Here is a 22,550-nt window from a genome sequence, read left to right on the forward strand (position 1 = left end):
ATTCCCAAATCAGTTCACAAAATGTACACTTAAAGATAAAAAAAAAACAAAACAAAACAAAAAAAACACACACACACAAAAGGTACCTGTTCACACTTGCAACAAAGCCCATGACTGATCGATGACTCTTACTGGTGTCATGGTGGACATCAACTCCAACAATCATCAAGTGTTTCTGTCAAAGCAAAACACAGGATCCTTACTCCCCCTGCAATATGTTATTAACAATAACTGATCTGAACATCCGTGTTCTCCTGCTGCCATGGCATATTGGTATTGTGGCTCCAATCCTTCAAAATGCTTCCTCGTCACAAGACCTTCAAAAGAAGAAACAACTTTATTCAGTCTGAGATGACAACCTGGAGCATCCACACAAACAATACGAAGCAAATAACAGCATTTAAACATTATTGACAACTTAGAATCAAATTCAATTTCTATTCAATTTATTTAGTTTACATAGCACCAAATCACAACAAAGCCGCCTCAAGGTGCTTCACACAAGTAAGGTCTAACCATACCAACCGCTAGAGCAAGCACACCGGCGACAGTGGTAAACTCCGTCTGATGATACTGAGGAAGAAACCTCAAGCAGACCAGACTCAAAGGGGTGACCCACTGCTTAAGTCACTGCACTGTACCAAAAAGGTTTACAATACAGAACAATTGATGAGAGCCCATGCAGGCATACAGTTCACTGTCGGGTGGTGGTGGTGGGGGGAGTTCGAGCCACTCGTTGGATCTGTTCCTGCAGCAGAATCCGTTCCAGTTAAGATTAAAAACAGTAATTGTGCAATAACAGTGCACTATAATAACCACTCTTTGCATCAAGGTATTAGCCTAGAGCAGCCGCTTCCAAACTGACATTTTGGGCCCACTTTGAAAGCTGGAACTCACCTGCGGCCCACCCAAAATATTTAATCACAATTTTGATCGAACCGAGCCTAAGATTAAGTACAAGGGGTGACTGAGAATAATCAGAAAAAGTAGGGTGTAGTTCTCCATCTTTTACATTCTGAGAAACAGTGATGAAAGTGAGCCATGGGAAACCCCTGTAAGTTTCTGGCAAGGGTCGAAGGTCCTGGGGGTTATCCCCCAGAAAAGCCTGAAATCTCAGATGCATTCTGTTGCATTTTCAGGTCTATTTCTCAGTCGCATTTTCTTACTCACTGTAGTTGTAAAAAGCACATTTAGGCAGGGATCTCTACCCCTGGTTCTGGAGACCACATTTTCCATTTCTCCCTTCTCTATATACATTTGATAAGATAGAGAAGTGTCTCTTTACTGACCGAACACACCTAGCTAAGATAATGAGGTGTAGGAGAGGGGTAGAGATGAAAAGTCTTCAGCAGTAGGGTTCGTCATCCCTGCCCTAAAAAGCCGTCCTCTGAAAAAATGCAGAAGTACATTATCAAACCTGGAATGCACTTTGGGAAGCGAAAATTCTTTTTACAGAGAATCAAGACAGGTTGTGAAGTACATTATTTTTGTATTTATCCATCCTTCCATCCATTTTCTTCCGCTTTATCCGGAGTCGGGTCACAGGGGCAGCAGCTCAAGCAAAGCCGCCCAGACCTCCTGATCCATACGTACCTCCCCCAGCTCCTCCAGGGGAACCCCAAGGCGTTCCCAAGCCAGCCGAGAGATATAATCCCTCCAGCGTGTCCTGGGTCTTCCCCGGGGCCTCCTCCCAGTGGGACGTGCCCGGAACACCTCTCCAGCGAGGCGTCCAGGAGGCATCCGGAAAATATGCCCGAGCCACCTCAACTGACTCCTTTCGACATGGAGGAGCAGCGGCTCGACTACGAGCTCCTCCCGAGTGACCAAGCTCCTCACCCTATCTCTAAGGGAGCGCCCAGCCACCCTGCGGAGGAAACTCATCTCGGCCGCTTGTACTCGCGATCTCGTTCTTCGGTCACGAGCCAAATCTCATGACCATAGGTGAGGATCGGAACGTAGATCGATCGGTAAATCGAGAGCTTTGCCCCCCCCTACTCAGCTCTCTCTTCACCACGACGGTCCGATACAGCGACCGCATCACTGCAGATGCTGCACTGATCCGTCTATCGATCTCACGCTCCATCCGTCCCTCACTCGTGAACAAGACTCCAAGATACTTAAACTCCTCCACTTGAGGCAAGGACACTCCACCGACCTGAAGAGGGCAAAGCACCTTTTTCCGGTCGAGAACCATGGCCTCAGATTTGGAGGTGCTGATTTTCATCCCGGACGCTTCACACTCGGCTGCAAACCGCCCCAGTGCACGCTGAAGGTCCTGATTTGACGAAGCCAACAGAACCACATCGTCCGCAAACAGCAGAGACGAGATTCTGTGGTTCCCAAACCAGACCCCCTCTACACCCTGGCTGCGCCTAGAAATTCTGTCCATAAAAATAATGAACAGAACCGGTGACAAAGGGCAGCCCTGGCGGAGGCCAACGTGCACTGGAAACAGGTTTGACTTACTACCGGCAATGCGAACCAAGCTCCTGCTGCGGTCGTACAGGGACTGGATAGCCCTTAGCAAAGGACCCCGGACCCCGTACTCCCGGAGCACTCCCCACAGGGCGCCCCGAGGGACACGGTCGAACGCCTTCTCCAGATCCACAAAACACATGTGGACTGGTTGGGCGAACTCCCATGAACCCTCGAGCACCAGATGGAGCGTGTAAAGCTGGTCCAGTGTGCCGCGACCAGGACGAAAACCACACTGCTCCTCCTGAATCTGAGGTTCGACCATGGGTCGAATTCTCCTCTCCAGTACTCCGGAACAGACCTTACCGGGGAGGCTGAGGAGTGTGATCCCCCTATAGTTGGAACACACCCTCCAGTCCCCCTTCTTAAACAGAGGGCCCACCACCCCGGTCTGCCAATCCAGAGGCACTGTCCCCGATCACCACGCAATGTTGCAGAGGTGTGTCAGCCAAGACAGCCCCACAACATCCAGAGACTTAAGGTACTCAGGACGGATTTCATCCACCCCAGGGGCCTTGCCACCGAAGAGCTTTCTAACCACCTCAGCGACTTTGGCCTGGGTAATGGATGAGTCCACCTCTGAGTCCCCAGTCTCTGCTTCCTCTTCGGAAGACGTGACGATGGGACTGAGGAGATCCTCGAAGTACTCCTTCCACCGCCCGACAACATCCCCAGTCAGGGTCAACAGCTCCCCACCCGCACCATAAACAGTGCTGTTGGAGAGCTGCTTCCGCCTGCTGAGGCGTCGGACGGTTTGCCAGAATCTCGAGGCCGACCAATAGTCCTCCTCCATAGCCTCCCCAAACTCCTCCCAGACCTGAGTTTTTGCCTCTGCGACCGCACGGGCTGTGGCACGCTTGGTCTGCCGGTACCTGTCAGCTGCCTCTGGGGTCCCACCTACAAACAAAGATAAGTAGGACTCCTTCTTCAGCTTGACAGCATCCCTTACTTCCGGTGTCCACCACCGGGTTCGGGGATTGCCACCGCGACAGGCACCAGAGACCTTGCGACCACAGCTACGAGCAGCCGCATCGACAATGGAGGTGGAGAACATGGTCCACTCGGACTCCATGTCTCCAACCTCCCCCGGGATCTGGGAGAAGCTCTCCTGGAGGTGGGAGTTGAAGGCCTCGCTGACAGAGGGTTCCGTCAGTCTTTCCCAGCAGACCCTCACGATATGTTTGGGCCTGCCAGGTCTGACCGGCTTCCTACCCTCCCAGCGGATCCAACTCACCACCAGGTGGTGATCAGTCGACAGCTCTGCCCCTTTCTTCACTCGAGTGTCCGAGACACGTGGCCGAAGGTCAGATGATACGACTACAAAGTCGATCATCAACCTCCGGCTCAGGGTGTCCTGGTGCCACGTGCACTTATGGATATCCTTGTGCTCGAACATGGTGTTCGTAATGGACAAACTGTAACTAGCACAGAAGTCCAACAACTGAACACCACTCGGGTTCAGATCAGGGAGGCCGTGCTTCCCGATCACCCCCCTCCAGGTCTCACTGTCGCCGCCCACGTGGCATTGAAATCCCCCAGGAGAACAATGGAGTCCCCAGTCAGAGCGCTATCTAGTACCCCTCCCAGGGACTCCAGGAAGGTCGGGTACTCTGCACTGCCGCTCGGCCCGTAGGCCGAGACAACGGTGAGAGATCTGTCCTGGACCCGAAGGCGTAGGGACGCGACCCTCTCGTTCACCAGAGTGAACTCCAACACTTGGCGACTGAGCCGGGGAGCAATAAGCAATGCGACCCCAGCTCTCCGCCTCTCCCCGTGGGCAACGCCAGAAAAATGAAGCATCTAGCCCCTCTCCAGGAGTTGGGTACCAGAGCCCAAGCTGTGCGTGGAGGTGAGCCCGACTATCTCTAGTCGGTATCTCTCAACCTCCAGCACAAGCTCAGGCTCCTTCACCCCTAGCGAGGTGACATTCCACGTCCCAACAGCCAGGGGCTGTGAGCATGGACCGGGCTGTCGGGCCACCCGCCCTCGACCGCCACCCAATCCTCTCTGCACCTGACCCCTACGGCCCCCTCTGCAGGTGGTGAACCCACAGGAGGGCGGGCCCATGTCACTCTTTCGGGCTGAGCCCGGCCAGGCCCCGTAGGCTAAGGCCCGACCACCAGGCGCTCGCACGCGAGCCCCAACCCCAGGCCTGGCTCCAGGGTGGGACCCTGGCTCCGCCATACCGGGCGACGTCTCGGTCCTTTATCTTTTACTGGTCATGGAGGTTCTGAACTGCCCTTAGTCTGACCTGTCACCTAGGACCTGTTTGCCTTGGGAGACCCTGCAGGGAGCACAAAGCCCCCGACAACATAGCTCCTAGGATCATCCGGGTACGCAAACTCCCCCACCACGATAAGGTGGCAGCTAGAGGGGGAGTATTTTTTGACCTTTAATTACTGTGTAGCTACAGAAATCTCCATTTACAGCTGTGCTCAAAATAATAGCAGTATGTTTAAAATAAGTGAGTAAAGCTCAAAACCAGGTGGTTTCACCAATACATGAAGTTAATCGGTAAAATCCACCAGGTGATTTCACTGATTAACAAATCAGTGAAATCACCTGGTGGAGTGGGTGGTTGCAAAGAAAACCTGCACCCTCTTGGCCCTTTCTGGAATCAGTTTGACACCTCTGATAGCTTTTACTTCCATACATGGAAATGCATTGGGAACACTGCACATTCTATTCCAAATGAAAACAGGAAGGAAAACAAAACAAAACAATTCATCATTTGTTATTTTGCAGAAAGTGAAGAAAAGGATTATTATATGGCTGCGATGCTACATGCGCTCTGATTGGCTGATTACTGGTCTGACATTTTCCCATATCGGGACCGGTTACCATGACAATTGGTCCGCAACGCGTATTTTCGTGACAAACCAGGAACCTAAAAACATGATCAGAAAAACCAAGTCAGCGATGAATGTTCTCCATACATATCTAAACAGCATTGGAAAAAACAAACACTGAACGCTTACCAGCAAACGACTGGACCATCTGTTAGCAAGTTCTTCATGGAGGTGAAGAAAGCGAACAAGCCCAAAACAGTCAGCAGCATATTCAGGTGATACTGTAAGATTGTGTGTTTTTATATATATATATATATATATATATATATATATATATATATATATATATATACACACAACCCCTGGCAAAAATTATGGAATCACCGGCCTCGGAGGATGTTCATTCAGTTGTTTAATTTTGTAAAAAAAAAAAAAAAAAGCAGATCACAGACATGACAAAACTAAAGTCATTTCAAATGGAAACTTTCTGGCTTTAAGAAACACTATAAGAAATCAGGAAAAAAAAATTGTGGCAGTCAGTAACGGTTACTTTTTTAGACCAAGCAGAGGGAAAAAAATATGGAATCACTCAATTCTGAGGAAAAAATTATGAATTATGAAAAACAAAAGAATGCTCCAATCCATCACTAGTATTTTGTTGCACCACCTCTGGCTTTTATAACAGCTTGCAGTCTCTGAGGCATGGACTTAATGAGTGACAAACAGTACTCTTCATCAATCTGGCTCCAACTTTCTCTGATTGCTGTTGCCAGATCAGCTTTGCAGGTTAGAGCCTTGTCATGGACTATTTTCTTCAACTTCCACCAAAGATTGTCAATTGGATTAAGATCTGGACTATCTGCAGGCCATGACATTGACCCTATGTGTCTTTTTGCAAGGAATGTTTTCACAGTTTTTGCTCTATGGCAAGATGCATTATCATCTTGAAAAATTATTTCATCATCCCCAAACATCCTTTCAATTGATGGGATAAGAAAAGTGTCCAAAATATCAAGGTAAACTTGTGCATTTATTGATGATGTAATGACAGCCATCTCCCCAGTGCCTTTACCTGACATGCAGCCCCATATCATCAATGACTGTGGAAATTTACATGTTCTCTTCAGGCAGTCATCTTTATAAATCTCACTGGAACGGCACCAAGCAAAAGTTCCAGCATCATCACCTTGCCCAATGCAGATTTGAGATTCATCACTGAATATGACTTTCATCCAGTCATCCACAGTCCACAATTGCTTTTCCTTAGCCCATTGTAACCTTGTTTTTTTTCTGTTTAGGTGTTAATGATGGCTTTCGTTTAGCTTTTCTGTATGTAAATCCCATTTCCTTTAGGCGGTTTATTACAGTTCGGTCACAGACGGTGACTCCAGTTTCCTCTCATTCGTTCATTTGTTTTGTTGTGCATTTTCAATTTTTGAGACATACGAGGTATCTTATAAAACTAACCGGCAGTTATATATATATATATTAAAAAAAAAACTATATATACTATTTTGTAGTGGATTAATTATTTTCTGCCAAACCTTGGATGTTGAAAACACTTCTAATCACTTCTGGCATCACAGAGGACTGTTTCATCTCGACACTTTTTTCCCCTCTCTTTTCTGCTCCATGTGGGATGTATTTTGAACAGCTTAGGGTGAATGTGAGGCATTATTGTAAAGCGCTTTGAGCATCTGATGCAGATGGAAAAGCGCTATATAAATGCAGTGCATTTACCATTTAAGGTAATTATTTTTAATGTTTTTTATAGCTTGATAAAACAGTTCCTAGCTGTAAAAGTATGTCTTTTGTATGTAAAAGTATGCTGATTTAATATCTTGTTAATGGATCACATGAGCTCTGCTGTGTGTGCGCACTGAGGTAGGACCTGAGAGGCTATTTTTGGAGCGGCTCTTGAGCACACAAATCCACCTGCTCTGTGCGCTGGACTCTATATAAAATAATTCTTTTGTAGCGGATTAATCATTTTCTGTCAAACCTTGGATGCCGAAAATACCTGTAATCACTTCTGGAATTAATGGATCACATGAGCTCCGCTGTGTGTGCGCACTGAGGCAGTGACTCATCACGCTTCAAACGAGCATTTAGGCAGAATGCCAGCTCACAAAAGAGTGATATTTCAGTCAATACTGGACGAACACAAAGTTAAAATTTGGGTGACTGCGTGAAAGTGGATGTGTGTTTAAAGCCATGGAAGATAATAACTCCAGTGGAGCAGCTAACAGCAGGAGCTGTGCGGCAACAAAGGTGAAGAGCGCGCAAAAGACCGATTTTGAAGACATAACACAAAGTTAAAAGTTGTACCATGGTGACTTGTAAGCTATGGAACAAATAAAGAAATATATCTATATATATATATATATATATATATATATATATCCACGTACCCCCCCCCCCCCCCCCCACTACTCTACGCCATTGGGTTCAACTACTTCTTTGGACCTTCTAGAACACCAAAATCAGGTGCCACCATCGTTAAAAAATTAAAAAAATGCTCTATTTTGAGTATTAAGGCACATAGAGACATGATCTTGGTGTCTAAACATAGGTTTTCAGACCCAAGGACTCCATTGGTATCAACTAAAATGGTCTGCTGTCAGTGGCCATCTTGTATTTTCAAGATGGCTGCCTGTTAATTACATTTCATTGGCAATGTATTATTTTAAACCATATAATCTTGATATGACAATGTTTCTGCATAGTTTATTAACATATCGCACTCTTATTACATCAGATGGTACCGGTATATGACTAAAGAGGAATAAAATACAATACATACTAACAAATACAAATTCAGACAGTTTAAACATATTTACCATCATTAATGTTGTATGTAATACATAACTCTAATATGTAACACATAACTCTAATATGTAACACAACTCTAATATTACAATTCCATGTCATTCACAGTTTAGTTTTCATCCTTACTGTCACTCTCTTCTGGGATAACATAACTGTCACTCTTACATGAAATTACATCACTCAATATATACATTGCTATTCAAAGCGTGTTATATGTGACAGATCAACTCTAATATTCGAATACCATTTCTTTCACAGTTTAGTTGTCATCATCACTGTCACTGTCTTCTGACAAAACATCACAGTCACTTTCATCTGAGATCACATCACTCTCTACTGCATCATCCTCATCAGAGCTGTAGTCATCATTGCTCTCTACACCATCATCCTCTTGCGCCACATCATGGGGGATAAGAGGTCCTTCAAACCATAATGGTTGTAGTTTGCCATCCAAATATGTCCAGCCATGACCCTCTGTAGGCTTGGGGACTGAGGGTTGAGCAACGTGGGCTCGCTTCCAGATGGCTACCTGATAGTTTGCTCTTCTTATGTGTTGTATGAGAGCTTTCCTGCATGGAGGCAGTTGGCACAGGTCAATATGTCTGTCAACATTTATTGTTCCATCTGGGGCCCCACACTTTTCTTTCAAGCGGTCATGACGCAGCTCATCAACTGAGGTTGAATGTGGTTTGCCATACATGATACAGGTGAACTTCTCTATGTCTGCATATAGACTGTCTTTAACTTCCCAGTTGTCTCCAAGTTCATCAATACCATGGAACTCATGAGACCTCAACACTTGCTTGAGAGGCCTCACTTTGCCAATACCTTTGAAGGCACTTGTTGAGTCACAATGAGTGAAGGCATGGAGTTCCAACAGAGCTGTGCAAAGTGGTTGCCCATATGTGCCTGCAAGCTTGGTTACATCAATCAGTCTTTTATTGTCACCTGTACCTGTATCAAACAGCACTGTAATGGTCATCTTTGAAGCATGGTGAAGAAGAAAGAAGAAGATGTCACTGTCAGGAGACCGTACACGTACTGTTTTGTACCCTTGATCTTGTGCATAGAGGCAGTAGAGTACAACCCTGGTGTCCGTCTCCTCTTGCGTGGAGTACAAGGAATTGATCTCTGTTCTGACTACTGAGCTGCCATCCTGGCTTTCTAAATGGAAGCAGTGGCCCTGTGTGACTACTAAGATACTCCTGTCAATCAGTTTTGGCCCGAACGAATCATCTGACCATATTCCTGCCATTGTTTTGACAAGTTGCGTTTTATTGTCATTTTGCAAGAAGTTCTTCCAGTTTGCTGGACGTTTTGTCTTTGGGCCAGATATTATCAGTTTCTCACTTGAGCCTCTCCGGTCCCTTTCCTGGGTTTTACCTGGCCCACGGAGTATTTTAGATGTGTCTCTGCTTCAACACACCTGAGTCAAATTAATGAGGTCATTAGCAGCACTCTGGAGAACTTGACTGCATACTGAGGAGGTAACTCAGTCATTTGAGGCAGGTGTGTTGGACCAGGGACACATCTAAAAGGTGCACGACACCAGCCCTCAAGGACTGGAGTTGAATACACCTGGTCTAGGAGCCGCACACAGTTTGTCAGACAACCCCCAAAAACTGAATTCAAGCCACAGTACACTGTGAAGACAGTGAAGCATGGTGGAGCAAGTATCACAATACATGAATTTGATCATAACATGTTGTTGGGCCTATTTATCTCATACCAGTGATCATGGATCAGTTTGAATACATCTAAATACTTGAAGAGGTCATGTTGCCTGATGCCAAAGAGGAATTGCCCTAGAAATGGGTGTTTTAACAAGTCAACGACCCCAAACTCACCAGCGAGTAGCATCTTCCAGACCAACAAGATTAACATTATGGAGTGGCCAGCCCAATCCCTGGACCTTAATCCAATAGAAAACTTGAGGGGTGACATCAAAAATGCCGTTTCTGAGCCAAAACCAAGAAATGCAGAGGAATAGACCATTGTTGCATTGTTTGGGGCATGTGCGTGGAGTACTCCAGAAGGTGCTCATGTAGAATGCCGTGGGGTGCAGAGCTTTCAATATGGACATGCAGGCTCCACGTAACTACACGGGCAACGCTGAATCTATGGATAATACCCCGTAAAATGTCCGTAACTTGCCCAAAGAAAGGGTGGACAAAGTCCCAGAAGTAACAATCTGAACATTAAGACAATATTTAATAGAGAACATTTCTACCAGCAGCTGTAATCCTGTGCGCACTTGCTTTCACAGCTTTATTCATGAAATTCATTCAATATTACAACAATAAAAAGCTTGTGTGAAACTATATTTAATGTCTTGATTGAAACATGCTTCACACAAATGATAGCTGTGTTTGGGAGGAAAGCTGCAAAAACTAGTGGACTTTTCAAGTGTTCTCAGGCTGATTGCAGAACGCTATACGCGTAAAAACGCAAATTTCCATTCATTCATCAAAAACATTCAAGTGTACTGCTCCAGTCATCATGAAGAAAAAAACAAACAAAAATAAAACACCAACTCATTATTTTTCAGGTGTTTAAAAACAGTAAAAGGCGCACTGTATGCAGGTGAACTTGACCAGACCTTGCCCCTGCGCTTGGAGGGCTCGGGGTCACTTGACTTGTCCTTGTCTCTCCCCAGCAGCTCACAGACAACTTCTGAATTTATCATAAACCAAAGTGTCCGCATCAGAGGGCCGTTGGTCTTGGATCTGGAGGGTATTAAAGTGCAATTCGAGCTTTATACTCCTGTCCAAACCAGACAGACATTTTAATGTTTCTGTCAAAACCTGTTATTTCCATCTGAAACAAATCCCCACAAAGGGGAAGAAAGCTGTTAGATCCTGTATTTTCTCTTTTGTTAATGAACAAAAACAGACATTTGTTTAGCTCATGTGAAGCAGACCTGTCGGCAGCACACTGAGTAAATAAAGTCTTTTAATCTGATCTGTTATGTCCTTTCATCCAGATCCATCATCACAGACACACTAGTGCCCAAATAACGCGTCCTTGTTTTGGAAATACTTTTAATTCCTTATTATGGAAACGGCCCTCCCTAAAAATCGGTCCGCCCTGCCTTCACTGCGGATGGGTCACCAGCCACAATTCACCGATTATCACCTTGTTTCTGCTTCAAACTGCACTCCAGTCATCATATATCTCAGTGACAAATATCTGAAGCTTTTGAACAACATTTCCACATAAATTCAACATTATTTCATCATAAAAGACAGAGGAAGTGATCAGAGCGCCGCAGCTACACGAGCTGCTAGTTGCTGCATTCACTGCGCCTCCATCATTTCAAAGCGTCACCAATTATTGACTCGTTTCTGCCTAAAAGAGCCTCGTTTCTGGCTTTAGAATGATTAAAGTGGTTTTACCTTGTCATTTGATGGTTAATAATCACATTAATCCATTTGATCACTTTGGGTGAAGAGACTGTCTCAGACGAGTGGCTGAGCTCCGAAATGATGCATGCGCAGTGGAGGCAGGGCGGAACAATTTTTAGGGGGGACCGATCAGTCTGTGACACCGGTGTAATATGGTACTCTGGGCATGTTTGCCATCCTGCTGACACTTTGTCCCACCACTGACAAAAATGAAAAAAATAAATAAATACATTTTAACAGCTGAAAAATCTTTGTTAGAGTCACAGTGCTCCATTTATTCATGATCAGTGTTCACAGTGATCTGTCATTCAGCTTTTGCTTGCGATGAAAATAAATTTCAACGATCCACCAAAAAACAAACAACAACAAAAAAAACCCCTAAAAACTAAACAAAAAACAAAACAACAACAGGAACCCCCCCCCCCCCCCCCAAAAAAAATTTAAGCGGCTTGAGCGTTGTGCTGACGTGACCGGTCCATCCTGACCTGTTGGGTATCCACACTGTGCATCAGGTAGCCTTAGCCTGTACGGAGACCCACTCTTTGGACATGTTTCGGACAAATATACATTTAATGCTTTGCACCCCGTGCCGGCAACAGAGTTGGGAGTTCATGCAGAGTCCCGTGAAATTTATGCACCCCTGTGCATGCGCACTCAGAATGTAACAACAGTCTATTGTGGAATGTAATCCAATCTTCCTGGGCTGGAATACCTGTTCACAGGTGCCAGAAGTTGGTCAACTCCATGTAAAACAGCAGTTCTCAGAAACGGTGGTTACACAACTAAATATTAGTTCAGTGATTCACAAGAAAGCAAAATCTTCAAGCATGTTTCAGTTTATACAGTAAATGATTGAGATTGTAAAGAAAAATACAGAAACTGCTATTTTCTGAACAGCCTAAAGGTGCCTCGACACTTGCACTGGTATGCAATCTGCCATGCCAGAGAATAAACTCCTTGTAAACTGTTGTAAACCATGCCCAGCTTCGTGCAAGCTTGAACGATTATGATGAGATGTTAAATCTATTCTAAACACTTTTAAAGCTACTCATAAGAGGGAACGAAAATGCAACTGTTTTACCAAGCTAATACAATATAAATATTACAAATAATTACCTTTTAGACTGTTCCAAATGCGTGTGCGCACACAGACAGAGAGAGAGAGAGAGAGAGAGAGAGAGAAAATAATTATTTCATATGCGCAGCGTCTAGCAGCACAATGCAGCATCCAGGCGGCAACACAGTGGGTGGCACTGGCACGACGAATTGCGTGGCAATGTGGGGGTTAAATGCATGCGAGTGTCAGGATTGGTGACAAGGGGCAACCCTAGTAGAGTCCAACACCCACAGGGAACAGGTCTGATGTAATGCAGAGAATGCGGACACAGCTCCCACTTTGGTGAGACTGGAATACACAATGCAGCAGCTCCGGGACCCCATACTCCCGCAGTGCCCCCCACAGGACACCTGAAGGAATGCGGTTGCTTCCAAGTTCACAAAAACACGTCGACTGGTTGGTCATACTCCCAAGAACCTTCTAAAGAGCTGGTCCACCGTTCTACGACCAGGATGGAACCCGCATTGCTCCTGCTGAATCTGAGGTTTGACTAACAGTCTAAGTCTCTGCTCTCGTGCTTTGGCATAGACTTTCCCAGGCAAGCTGATAATAACTGGAACACACTCTCCAGTCCCCTTTTCAAAAGATGGGGACCACCCCAGTTTTCCAATTCAGAGGTACTGTACCCAACTTCCACACAACATCATACAAGTGTGTCAGCCATGACAGCTCAACAAAATCTAGAGACTTCAGCATCTCAGGATGAATTTCTGTCTTTCCACCACCTGATGATATAAGGTCCAGTTTAGCAGCTCTCCTCCCTTGCTGAACACAGTCTGGGCTAAGAACTGCCTCCTTTTCCAGAGGCCCCTGACAATTTGCCAGAACTGCTTTGAGGCTGACCGAAAGTAATTCACCATGGCCTCTCCAAACTCATTCCCACACCCCAGTGTTTGCCTCAGCCACCACTGAGGGTGCAGTCCTCTACACCCGAGTGTCCAAGATACATGGTTGCATGACATGATTGCAAAACAGATTGTTGACCTTTGACCTAGGGTGCTCTGACACCATGTGTGCTTATGAACACCCTTGTGCTCAAACAAGGTGTTTGTCATGGACAATTCGTAACAGCACAGAATTCCAAAAACACAACACACTGATTCAGATCTGGGGGGCTGTTCCTCCAAATCACTTTCCTTCAAGTTTCTCCATGTGAGCATTAAATGAACACAACAGGTAGTGCACAAGTGCAGAGATTCTCACCAGAGGAACGTTGACAGTCCACAGCTCACCCCCGAGTTTGCAGTTCATCTGCAAGAGCACCTTTTGGGCAATGCTCCTTAATTTCTGTGGCTGTGAAATTGTCCGCACGTTGATGGCCTGCCAATAAGCGAGTCACTGGTAGTTAAAATGGTTCTAATCCTTAAATTTATTTATTTGCTTTAGTAAGTCTTTACAAACCTGGGAGGGGATGGGACTTTGAACACAGCAAAGCTTCTTGATAGCACTGTAGAGATCATCCCTGTTGCCGGTAATGATGCACACCACAAGCTGCAAGTTGGGCTGCAGAAAGACACCCCCCCCCCCCCCCCCCCCCAAAAAAGCAGGAAATAAAAAAGCTCTGTAAACATCAACTTATATGCAAACTTTTTACATTGCTCTTAATATATATTGTGTATCCAAAAATGTTTACTGAGTCTGAGCTGCAGAACAGAGCTGAAAGCAATGTATCTCTCCATCTTGAGTGAAAAAAAAAAGAAAAAAAAATTCCATTAAAATCCTTCATTAAATAATCCAGAGTTCCTCTTGTGTCAGTAGCTGTTGTTAAATTCAGAAATTACAGAATTTGCCTCGAACATTTTTGTAATCGAATTATTCAAATTACTCGACTAATCGTTTCAGCACTAATTTACACTCTGTCTCATGATGTTACATTGCGAGATGCAGCCCTCTGCCTCACTGGATTAAAGCTACTGTGTGTAAATTTATATTTACACTCTGTCTCATGGTGTTACATTGCGAGACGCAGCTCTCTGCCTCACTGGATTAAAGCTATGGTGTGTACACTTGTATTTACAGTAAAACCTGCCTAAACCGTCATCGTAGAAACCGGATACTCGTACTCACTGGACAAAAGCAAAAGTCAGATACAAAATGCTTTTGTAATTGTTTTTCCATATAATAAACACCATATGTACCATCTGATTTTCACTCACATTGGACAAAACGTTCCTTCCCATTGCAATGCATTTCCACAATGCACTGTAATATGGTGTTAGGTTTCACACATATCCACATTTGGGTGTGACAAACCAAACCGCTTTAAGATTAGAGCCCTCTGCGTGGCTGCGAACCCTCCCCATAGTCTGACATGCACCTGCGAAATGACGGAGACCGTAAGGGCTGTGATTTTTCACTTTTACGTTTTCACTCCTTCCTCCTCCCGTCATATTTTAATAGATTTTACAGTGCGCATGCTATGTCTGGTAGAAAAGTCCGCAAACATGACTAACTTTACAACACAGAATCAGAAAAAGGCACTCAAATGGCCCGCAATTCATGGAGGGAAATTGTACGCGCCGTACCGTCGATTTAGAGGCTGAATGTATCAAGAAGTGGAGCTTGTTGAAGGACAAATTAATCCAGAAAAAGCCACTGTTCCTGCAGCAAATTGAATAAAGATGCAACAGAGAACTTTAAAAGGGTCACGCACACGTCAACGTCATTGCATGTCCAGAGAGTTATGGAGTAGTAGAAGCATAAATCACGCTTTAGGATTTTAACATACCACTCCGCAGTGGACTTGGAAACAAGAGTGACTTGACCAAATGTAATCCGTTTAGAGCACATAATGCTGGGCCCTTATTTAAGGCAGGCTTTTATTTTTTCAAAGTTTTGACCCACTCATTAAATGAGGCAGGTCAAGGTTAGGCGTTTATACAAGGAAATACATAAGCCTAATTGGTGTTGGGGATTCCCCGTAGATCGTCTGGCGCCTCCTGACTGTAACTAATCCGTAACATACATACGAGGGCTGTCAATAAAGTAACGGTCCTTTTTATTTTTTTCAAAAACTATATGGATTTCATTGATATGTTTTTACGTCAGACATGCTTGAACCCTCGTGCGCATGCGTGAGTTTTTCCACGCCTGTCGGTGACGTCATTCGCCTGTGAGCACTCCTTGTGGGAGGAGTCGTCCAGCCCCTCGTCGGAATTCCTTTGTCTGAGAAGTTGCTGAGAGACTGGCGCTTTGTTTGATCAAAATTTTTCTAAACCTGTGAGACACATCGAAGTGGACACGGTTCGAAAAATTAAGCTGGTTTTCAGTGAAAATTTTAACGGCTGATGAGAGATTTTGAGGTGATTCTGTCGCTTTAAGGACTTCCCACGGTGCGAGACGTCGCTCAGCGCTCTCAGCCGCCGTCGTCAGCCTGTTCAAGCTGAAAACCTCCACATTTCAGGCTCTATTGATCCAGGACATCGTGAGAGAACACAGAAGTTTCAGAAGAAGTCGGTTTCAGCATTTTATCCGGATATTCCACTGTTAAAGGAGATTTTTTTAATGAAAGACGTGCGGACGGGTCCGCGCGTCGGGACGCAGCCGCCGCGACGCTCCGCCACAGGAAAAACACCTCTGTTGAAAGCCTTAAGGACAAGTTGGAACATGTCCTGCCTGTTAAACAATTTCTCATATACTCACTCCACTGAAAGCCATCAAAAGCCGCCTGGATTTTACAAATGGTTATCAACACGGAGGTGTTTTTCCTGTGCCGCCGCACCGCGTCGGCTGCGTCCCGACGCGCGGATTCGTCCGCACGTCTTTCATTAAAAAAATCTCCTTTAACAGTGGAATATCCGGATAAAATGCTGAAACCGACTTCTTCTGAAACTTCTCTGTTCTCTCACGACGTCCTGGATCAATAGAGCCTGAAATGTGGAGGTTTTCAGCTTGAACAGGCTGACGACGGCGGCTGAGAGCGCTGAGCGACGTCTCGCACCGTGGGAAGTCCTTAAAGCGACAGAATCACCTCAAAATCTCTCATCAGCCGTTAAAATTTTCACTGAAAACCAGCTTAATTTTTCGAACCGTGTCCACTTCGATGTGTCTCACAGGTTTAGAAAAAATTTTGATCTCAGCAACTTCTCAGACAAAGGAATTCCGACGAGGGGCTGGACGACTCCTCCCACAAGGAGTGCTCACAGGCGAATGACGTCACCGACAGGCGTGGAAAAACTCACACATGCGCACGAGGGTTCAAGCATGTCTGAGGTAAAAACATATCAATGAAATCCATATAGTTTTTGAAAAAAATAAAAAGGACCGTTACTTTATTGACAGCCCTCGTATATCGGATTTTCTCTGCTTTATACATATAGCATATTTAAATTACAGTGGACAAAATTAGCTGGTCCACTGAGTTTTACTGTATACTTTGTCACATGGTTTTAAATTGCGAGACACAGCTCTCTGACTAACTGGATCAAAGCTACTGTGTGCCATTTTGAAGAAGAGAGGAAATGCTATCAACCATCAAATATTAATGTGTTTTTAACATTTTAAACATTATTTATCACCAAGGAATAACATGACATGAAATACAATAGAAATATGCATCATATTTAAGATAAATTGCTTCAAGTTGTGTCTTTTACAGTAGATTATCAAACATTACAATACTTGAATTACTTTAATTTATTCTGCCCACTGATGTGTGAAAAGGGCCATTCATATTGACCCAATGACCCTCGACTTCAGGCACTAAGGGGCTGTTTGACCATACTGTTCTTTTAAAATATGAATCGCTGCTTTCTGGTTTGGAGCAAAATGCAAGTCGCATTGGAGTATAAGTTGTACCTTTTGTCTAGCTTATCAGCTCTTTTTGGGGTGGTGGCCAAACGGTTAAGTGAGCTTGTTTCCCAGTTCAAACCCACCCCTGCCCATTCTTCACATCATATGGAGTTGCATAAGGAAGGGCATCCGGCATAGAACTTGTGCCAAACCAACATGCAGAGACACCTTAGATCTGCTTGTTGCTCTGCTGTGGCTACCCTGAGGGAAACAAGGAAGCAACCAAAGGGTCTTACTTATTAATTTGGATTGTTGACACTTGTAAGATGGAGAGACTAATGATTTCAGCTGTCTAACAGATGCTCACATTAATCCGAGCAATGTTCCTACCAATATGGAGGATTGTGATTTTGGTGACTGCAGAAAGTCAACTCCCAGAATTCCACAGGGGATGATGAGGCACTACTATATGTTAAACAGTCAATGTTACAACATCTATTACAGAATCAATGCTAAGTAAATTAATGTATTACCCCTTGTAGCTACAGTTTTAAGCTAGTTTTCCCTGATGTGATGCATTCTGAGGACAATAACAGTACATTTCAAGATCTTATTTCCTTCATTCTAACATGACAGCAGTGTTAGTGTTTGCTGAATATCACATTATTCTCCACATTTCAAACAGCTTGTTCTTTCATTTTAACAAACCCAACAGACTGGATTGTAAAGCTTAAATTTATTTCTTGCCATACCTCACTGGTGAGCTGAGAGTGGATAGTCTTGACGTAAGTTTCTGTGCGATCATCCCTAAGCTCAACACGAATTGGCCGATCTAGTCGCACACCAATAGGGCTAGCCACTTTATTGAAAGTTGACACCAACTCCTCAGCATGCTCGGTACAGCGGCGTGGGTAGAAAATAGCCCAAACATTCAAAGGAATCTGAGCAAGAGAAACATCAGTCAGTTAAGAAAAATGCTGGAGTCTATGTCTGAGCCAAGAACAAGTGAAGCTTGATGCCAAATATCAATGAATCAATCAAGTCAGTCTTAGGTGTCAGAAGTGCACTATGACTATTTCAACAAACAGGATTATGTCTCATTTTTCAATGCAGCTTTTCACTTAGGAAATAATTCTTTTGCATTTTTTTAAATTTTATTTTACTGCATCAGTGTTTGATTATTTTTCTAATGTGTTCAATGTATGTCAATAACAGAACCTTAAAAACATCCCATCAAGCATATCCCATCCGTATCCCTGAAGACAAATACAGATACCTTTGATAACACAACCATTTTACAACATTTTGGAATTTTTGCTTCTGTTACACATTAAAAGTATGCTAAAAATCACCATGCCCCTTGTTTGTAACAAGTGCCTAAAGGCAACATAGGCTGGCAAAATGCTCACAGTAAGGATAAGATAGTGTGTAACATTGGAGAAATCAATATCATAGCAGCACAGTGGCTTAGTGGTTAGCACTGTTGCCTCACAGCAAGAAGGTCACTGATTCCCACCTGTGGCCTTTCTGTGTGGAGTTTGCATGTTCTCCCCGTGTTTGCGTGGGTTTCCTCCGGGTGCTCCGGTTTCCTCCCACATTTAAAGACAATGCATGTTAGGTGAACTGTAAACTTTAAAATTTCCCAGGTCTCCCTTGCAAAAGAGATCTCGCTCTCAAATGGGACTAACCTGGTTAAATAAAGGTTAAATGAGGATTATTTCTTATTAAATTTAAAATGTTATGGGAAACAAGGCTCTGGTCACACTGAGCAGATAGTACATGTAAGTCAAAAGCAGGATAAGTGGAGCTGAGGAAGGAAATAGTTTGAACATACCCAGATCAATATAAAACCGTAGTAAATCTGTCAGAGGATGGACAATGCCGACCCACTAGTTCCCCAACTTTCCAATTAAAAATGTCTCCAGTGCTGCATTATTAATGCAGCAATAACTCACTTCAGTATCTCTTACAGCACCATCACACTCACAGAGCTGATTGAAGCATCCCTGCAAACCTCTCTGGACCAGGAGACATCAGCTCCACTGGTAAAGGACAGAGACCGCAAACAGATGGTCTCAAGGGGCAGAGTTCTACCTTTGGTCTGCAACAAAAATGACAAAAACTCACTCAGTGTCCAACCTACTGTCCTGTCTGTGTTTGGTCATTAACTAATGCTGTGTTTACACATAATGACGACAAGTCATGAATGCCACAAAGTGTACATTCTTGGCTGCTGATCACGAATGTGATGATTCAGGGCAGAGGCATCAGGTGTCCTCAGAAACTGTTGCAACCTGTTACCACGCATTACGATTAATAGCACGTATCACTGGCGAATTATCACGAGCCATTACGCACGGTCAATAATAATGTTCCGCACTGTTGTGGCTCTCCTCTGGCTCAGACTCGTTCTCCCAAACATCAGACACAACAGCAGGTGGAACACCTGCAGGAACACGCTGAGGAGCACTGGAACGAGATTTATCTGACTTGGCATCACTGTACTTCTTCAGCATACTGCAGCAATGAAACTTAACATGGTGCAAGAGGGTTTCAAAACTTGATAGTTTCCGTGTCAATTTGTAACAACGCATGCCAACATGGGCTCCAAGAACCACCACAGGAACCACTACGAATGTTGTCAGGCTCTATTAAGGATCACCACTAATCAATATGCTCTGTTGCGAACTCCACAACATAAGGCGAAATGGTGGTGCGTGACATTCGTAGAACATTTTTTGACAGCCAAAACCATGCTCCATGAATATCACACATCTACACGCACTGTTAAGAACCCTATTCAGATGTATTAATTCACATTAAGAATGTCAGGAATGTGCCATGAATGACAGAAAAATGACATTCGTAACGTGTCCTGCCTATGTGTAAACGCAGCATTACTTTTGCTTGGAGTTCCACTTAAAAACATCGATAACATTAAAATGTCCAGTCAAATAATTTGGTGGCCTGCAATCAAGCTTTAATATACTTTTTAAAACTCAACTTCAGGTCTGTAATGAAGCTCACAAAATGATACACAGCCTTATTCCAAAACGGAGTAAATACATTTTTTCCCCTCAAAGTTCTACTCACAGTACCCTGTAACAACATGTATAAAGGTTTTTGTGAATTTCTTGCAAATTTATTAAAAATAAAAACAACTAATAAATCACATATACACAAGTATTCTTCCTTTGCTCAATACTTTCTTGATGCACCTTTGGCAGCAATTACAGCCTCAAGTCTTTTGCTCATTCCTCTCAAGCTCCTTCAGGTTGGAGGGGGAGCGTCGGTGCACAGACATTTTCGGATCGCTCCAGAGATCTTCAACCGGATTCAGGTCTGGGCTCTAGCTGGGCCACACAAGGACATTCACAGAGTTGTCCTGAAGCCACTCCTTTGATATGTTGGCTGTGTGATTGTCATTGTCCTGCTGAAAGATGAACTGTTACCCCGGTCTGAGGTCATGAGCGCTCTGGAACAGGTTTTCATTCTGGATCTCTCTGTACATTGCTGCATTCATTGTTCCCCTCAATCCTGACTAGTCTCCCAGTTCCTGCTGCTGAAAAACGTCACCACCATGCTTCAATGTAGGGAAGGTGCCTCATTTCCTCCAAACACGATGCCTGGCATTCACACCAAAGAGTTCAATCTTTGTCTCATCAGACTAGGGAATTTTGTTTCTCATGGTCTGAGAGTCCTTCATGTGCCTTTTGACAAACTCTAGGCAGGCCGCCATGTGCCTTTTATTAAGGAGTAGCTTCTGTCTGGCCACTCTACCATACAGGCCTGATTGGTGGATTGCTGCAGAGATGCTAGAGCTCTAACAGAGTGACCAATGGGTTCTTGGTCACCTCCCTGACTAAGGCCCGTCTCCTCCAATCATTCAGTTTAGACAGACCGCCAACCCTAGGAGGCATCCTGGTGGATCCAAACTTCCATTTGTGGATGATGGAGGCCACTGTGCTTGTTGGGACCTTCAATGCAGCAGAAATGTTTGTGCTCCCTTCTCCAGATTTGTGCTTCGAGACAATTCTGTCTCTGAGGTCTACAGACAATTCCTTTGATTTCATGCTTGGTTTGTGCTCTGACATGCACTGTCAACTGTGGGACCCTATATGTAGACAGGCGCGTGCCTTTCCAAATCATGTCCAATCAACTGAATTTATCCCAGGTGGATAAAAATTACAGACCTCTCCATTCTTTGTAGGTGGGAAAACTTGCAAAATTAATAGTGGATGAAATACTTACTTGCCTCACTGTATATATCCGTGGTAGCAAAGCATTTGTGATGGAAATATCTGAATTAAACTAGTCAACCTCTGGAAATGTAACAGAGATATGATGTATAAGCCCAGTTACCTCCACTTAAAGAAAGCAGACTCAAAATTGTTTCCTTCATACACATCACATTTGTGGTATCAGTGTGTGAAGCTTCACTGAAATCCATAAAGCAGTTTAATGTGAGGTAAGCAAATGAAGGCAGTACCATATACGAGGTCTGTTAGAAAAGTATCGGACCTTTTAATTTTTTTCAAAAAACTGATGGATTTGAATCACGTGTGCTTGCATGAGCCAACCTTGAACCTTCGTGCGCATGCGTGATTTTTTTCATGCCTGTCGGTTGCGTCATTTGCTTGTAAGCAGCCTTTGTGTGAGGATGGGTGGAGTCGCTCGTCGTGTTTTTCTTTGCAAGGAAAATCGCGGAACAACTGGAGCAGCGCGACTGCATCAAATTTTGCCAGAAACTGGGCGACAGCCAGGTGGAAACCATTCGGATTATGCAGACGGCTTTCGGTGACGATGCTATGGGCATCACACAGATTAAGGAGTGGTACAACTGGTTTAAAGACAGCCGCACAACGGTGGAGAGCGCGCCGCGCTCTGGGCGGCCATCAACACGCTGAAATGATGGGATCATTTCTAAAGTGAACGCTGTGGTGATGTGGGACCGTCGTGTGACTATCCGAGAAATTGTGGAAGAGGTGGACATTAGCACTTTTTCGGCACATTCCACTGTGACAGAAGATTTAGCCATGAAAAGAGTTGCAGTGAAATTCATCGGCACAAAGCTGATGGAGGAACAAAAGCGCCTCCGTGTTGAAGTCTCACAGGACATGTTGTAACATGCCCAGCTCTTGCACCATTTGGAAGATTCAGACAGTTTTCAGTGGCTTTTCAGTCGTGTGACTATCCGAGAAATTG

At 44.4% G+C, this 22,550-nt stretch overlaps 1 protein-coding gene across 1 annotated transcript in view; it reads right to left on the reverse strand.

Moving 5' to 3' along the window:
- The window catches only part of piwil2 (piwi-like RNA-mediated gene silencing 2), a 140,159-nt gene that overhangs the window by 16,937 nt on the left and 100,672 nt on the right, over positions 1–22,550 (reverse strand). Inside the window, exons 16-20 of the mRNA XM_034171074.1 lie at positions 19,333–19,446; positions 18,098–18,286; positions 14,016–14,117; positions 13,818–13,934; positions 87–175 (exon numbers count right to left, since the gene is read on the reverse strand). Of these exons, the coding sequence (XP_034026965.1) occupies positions 87–175; positions 13,818–13,934; positions 14,016–14,117; positions 18,098–18,286; positions 19,333–19,446 (611 nt within the window). The remainder of the gene's footprint in view (positions 1–86; positions 176–13,817; positions 13,935–14,015; positions 14,118–18,097; positions 18,287–19,332; positions 19,447–22,550) is intronic.

This window comes from Thalassophryne amazonica, chromosome 5 (genome assembly GCF_902500255.1).
Source record: "Thalassophryne amazonica chromosome 5, fThaAma1.1, whole genome shotgun sequence".
Taxonomy (NCBI): Eukaryota; Metazoa; Chordata; class Actinopteri; order Batrachoidiformes; family Batrachoididae; genus Thalassophryne; species Thalassophryne amazonica.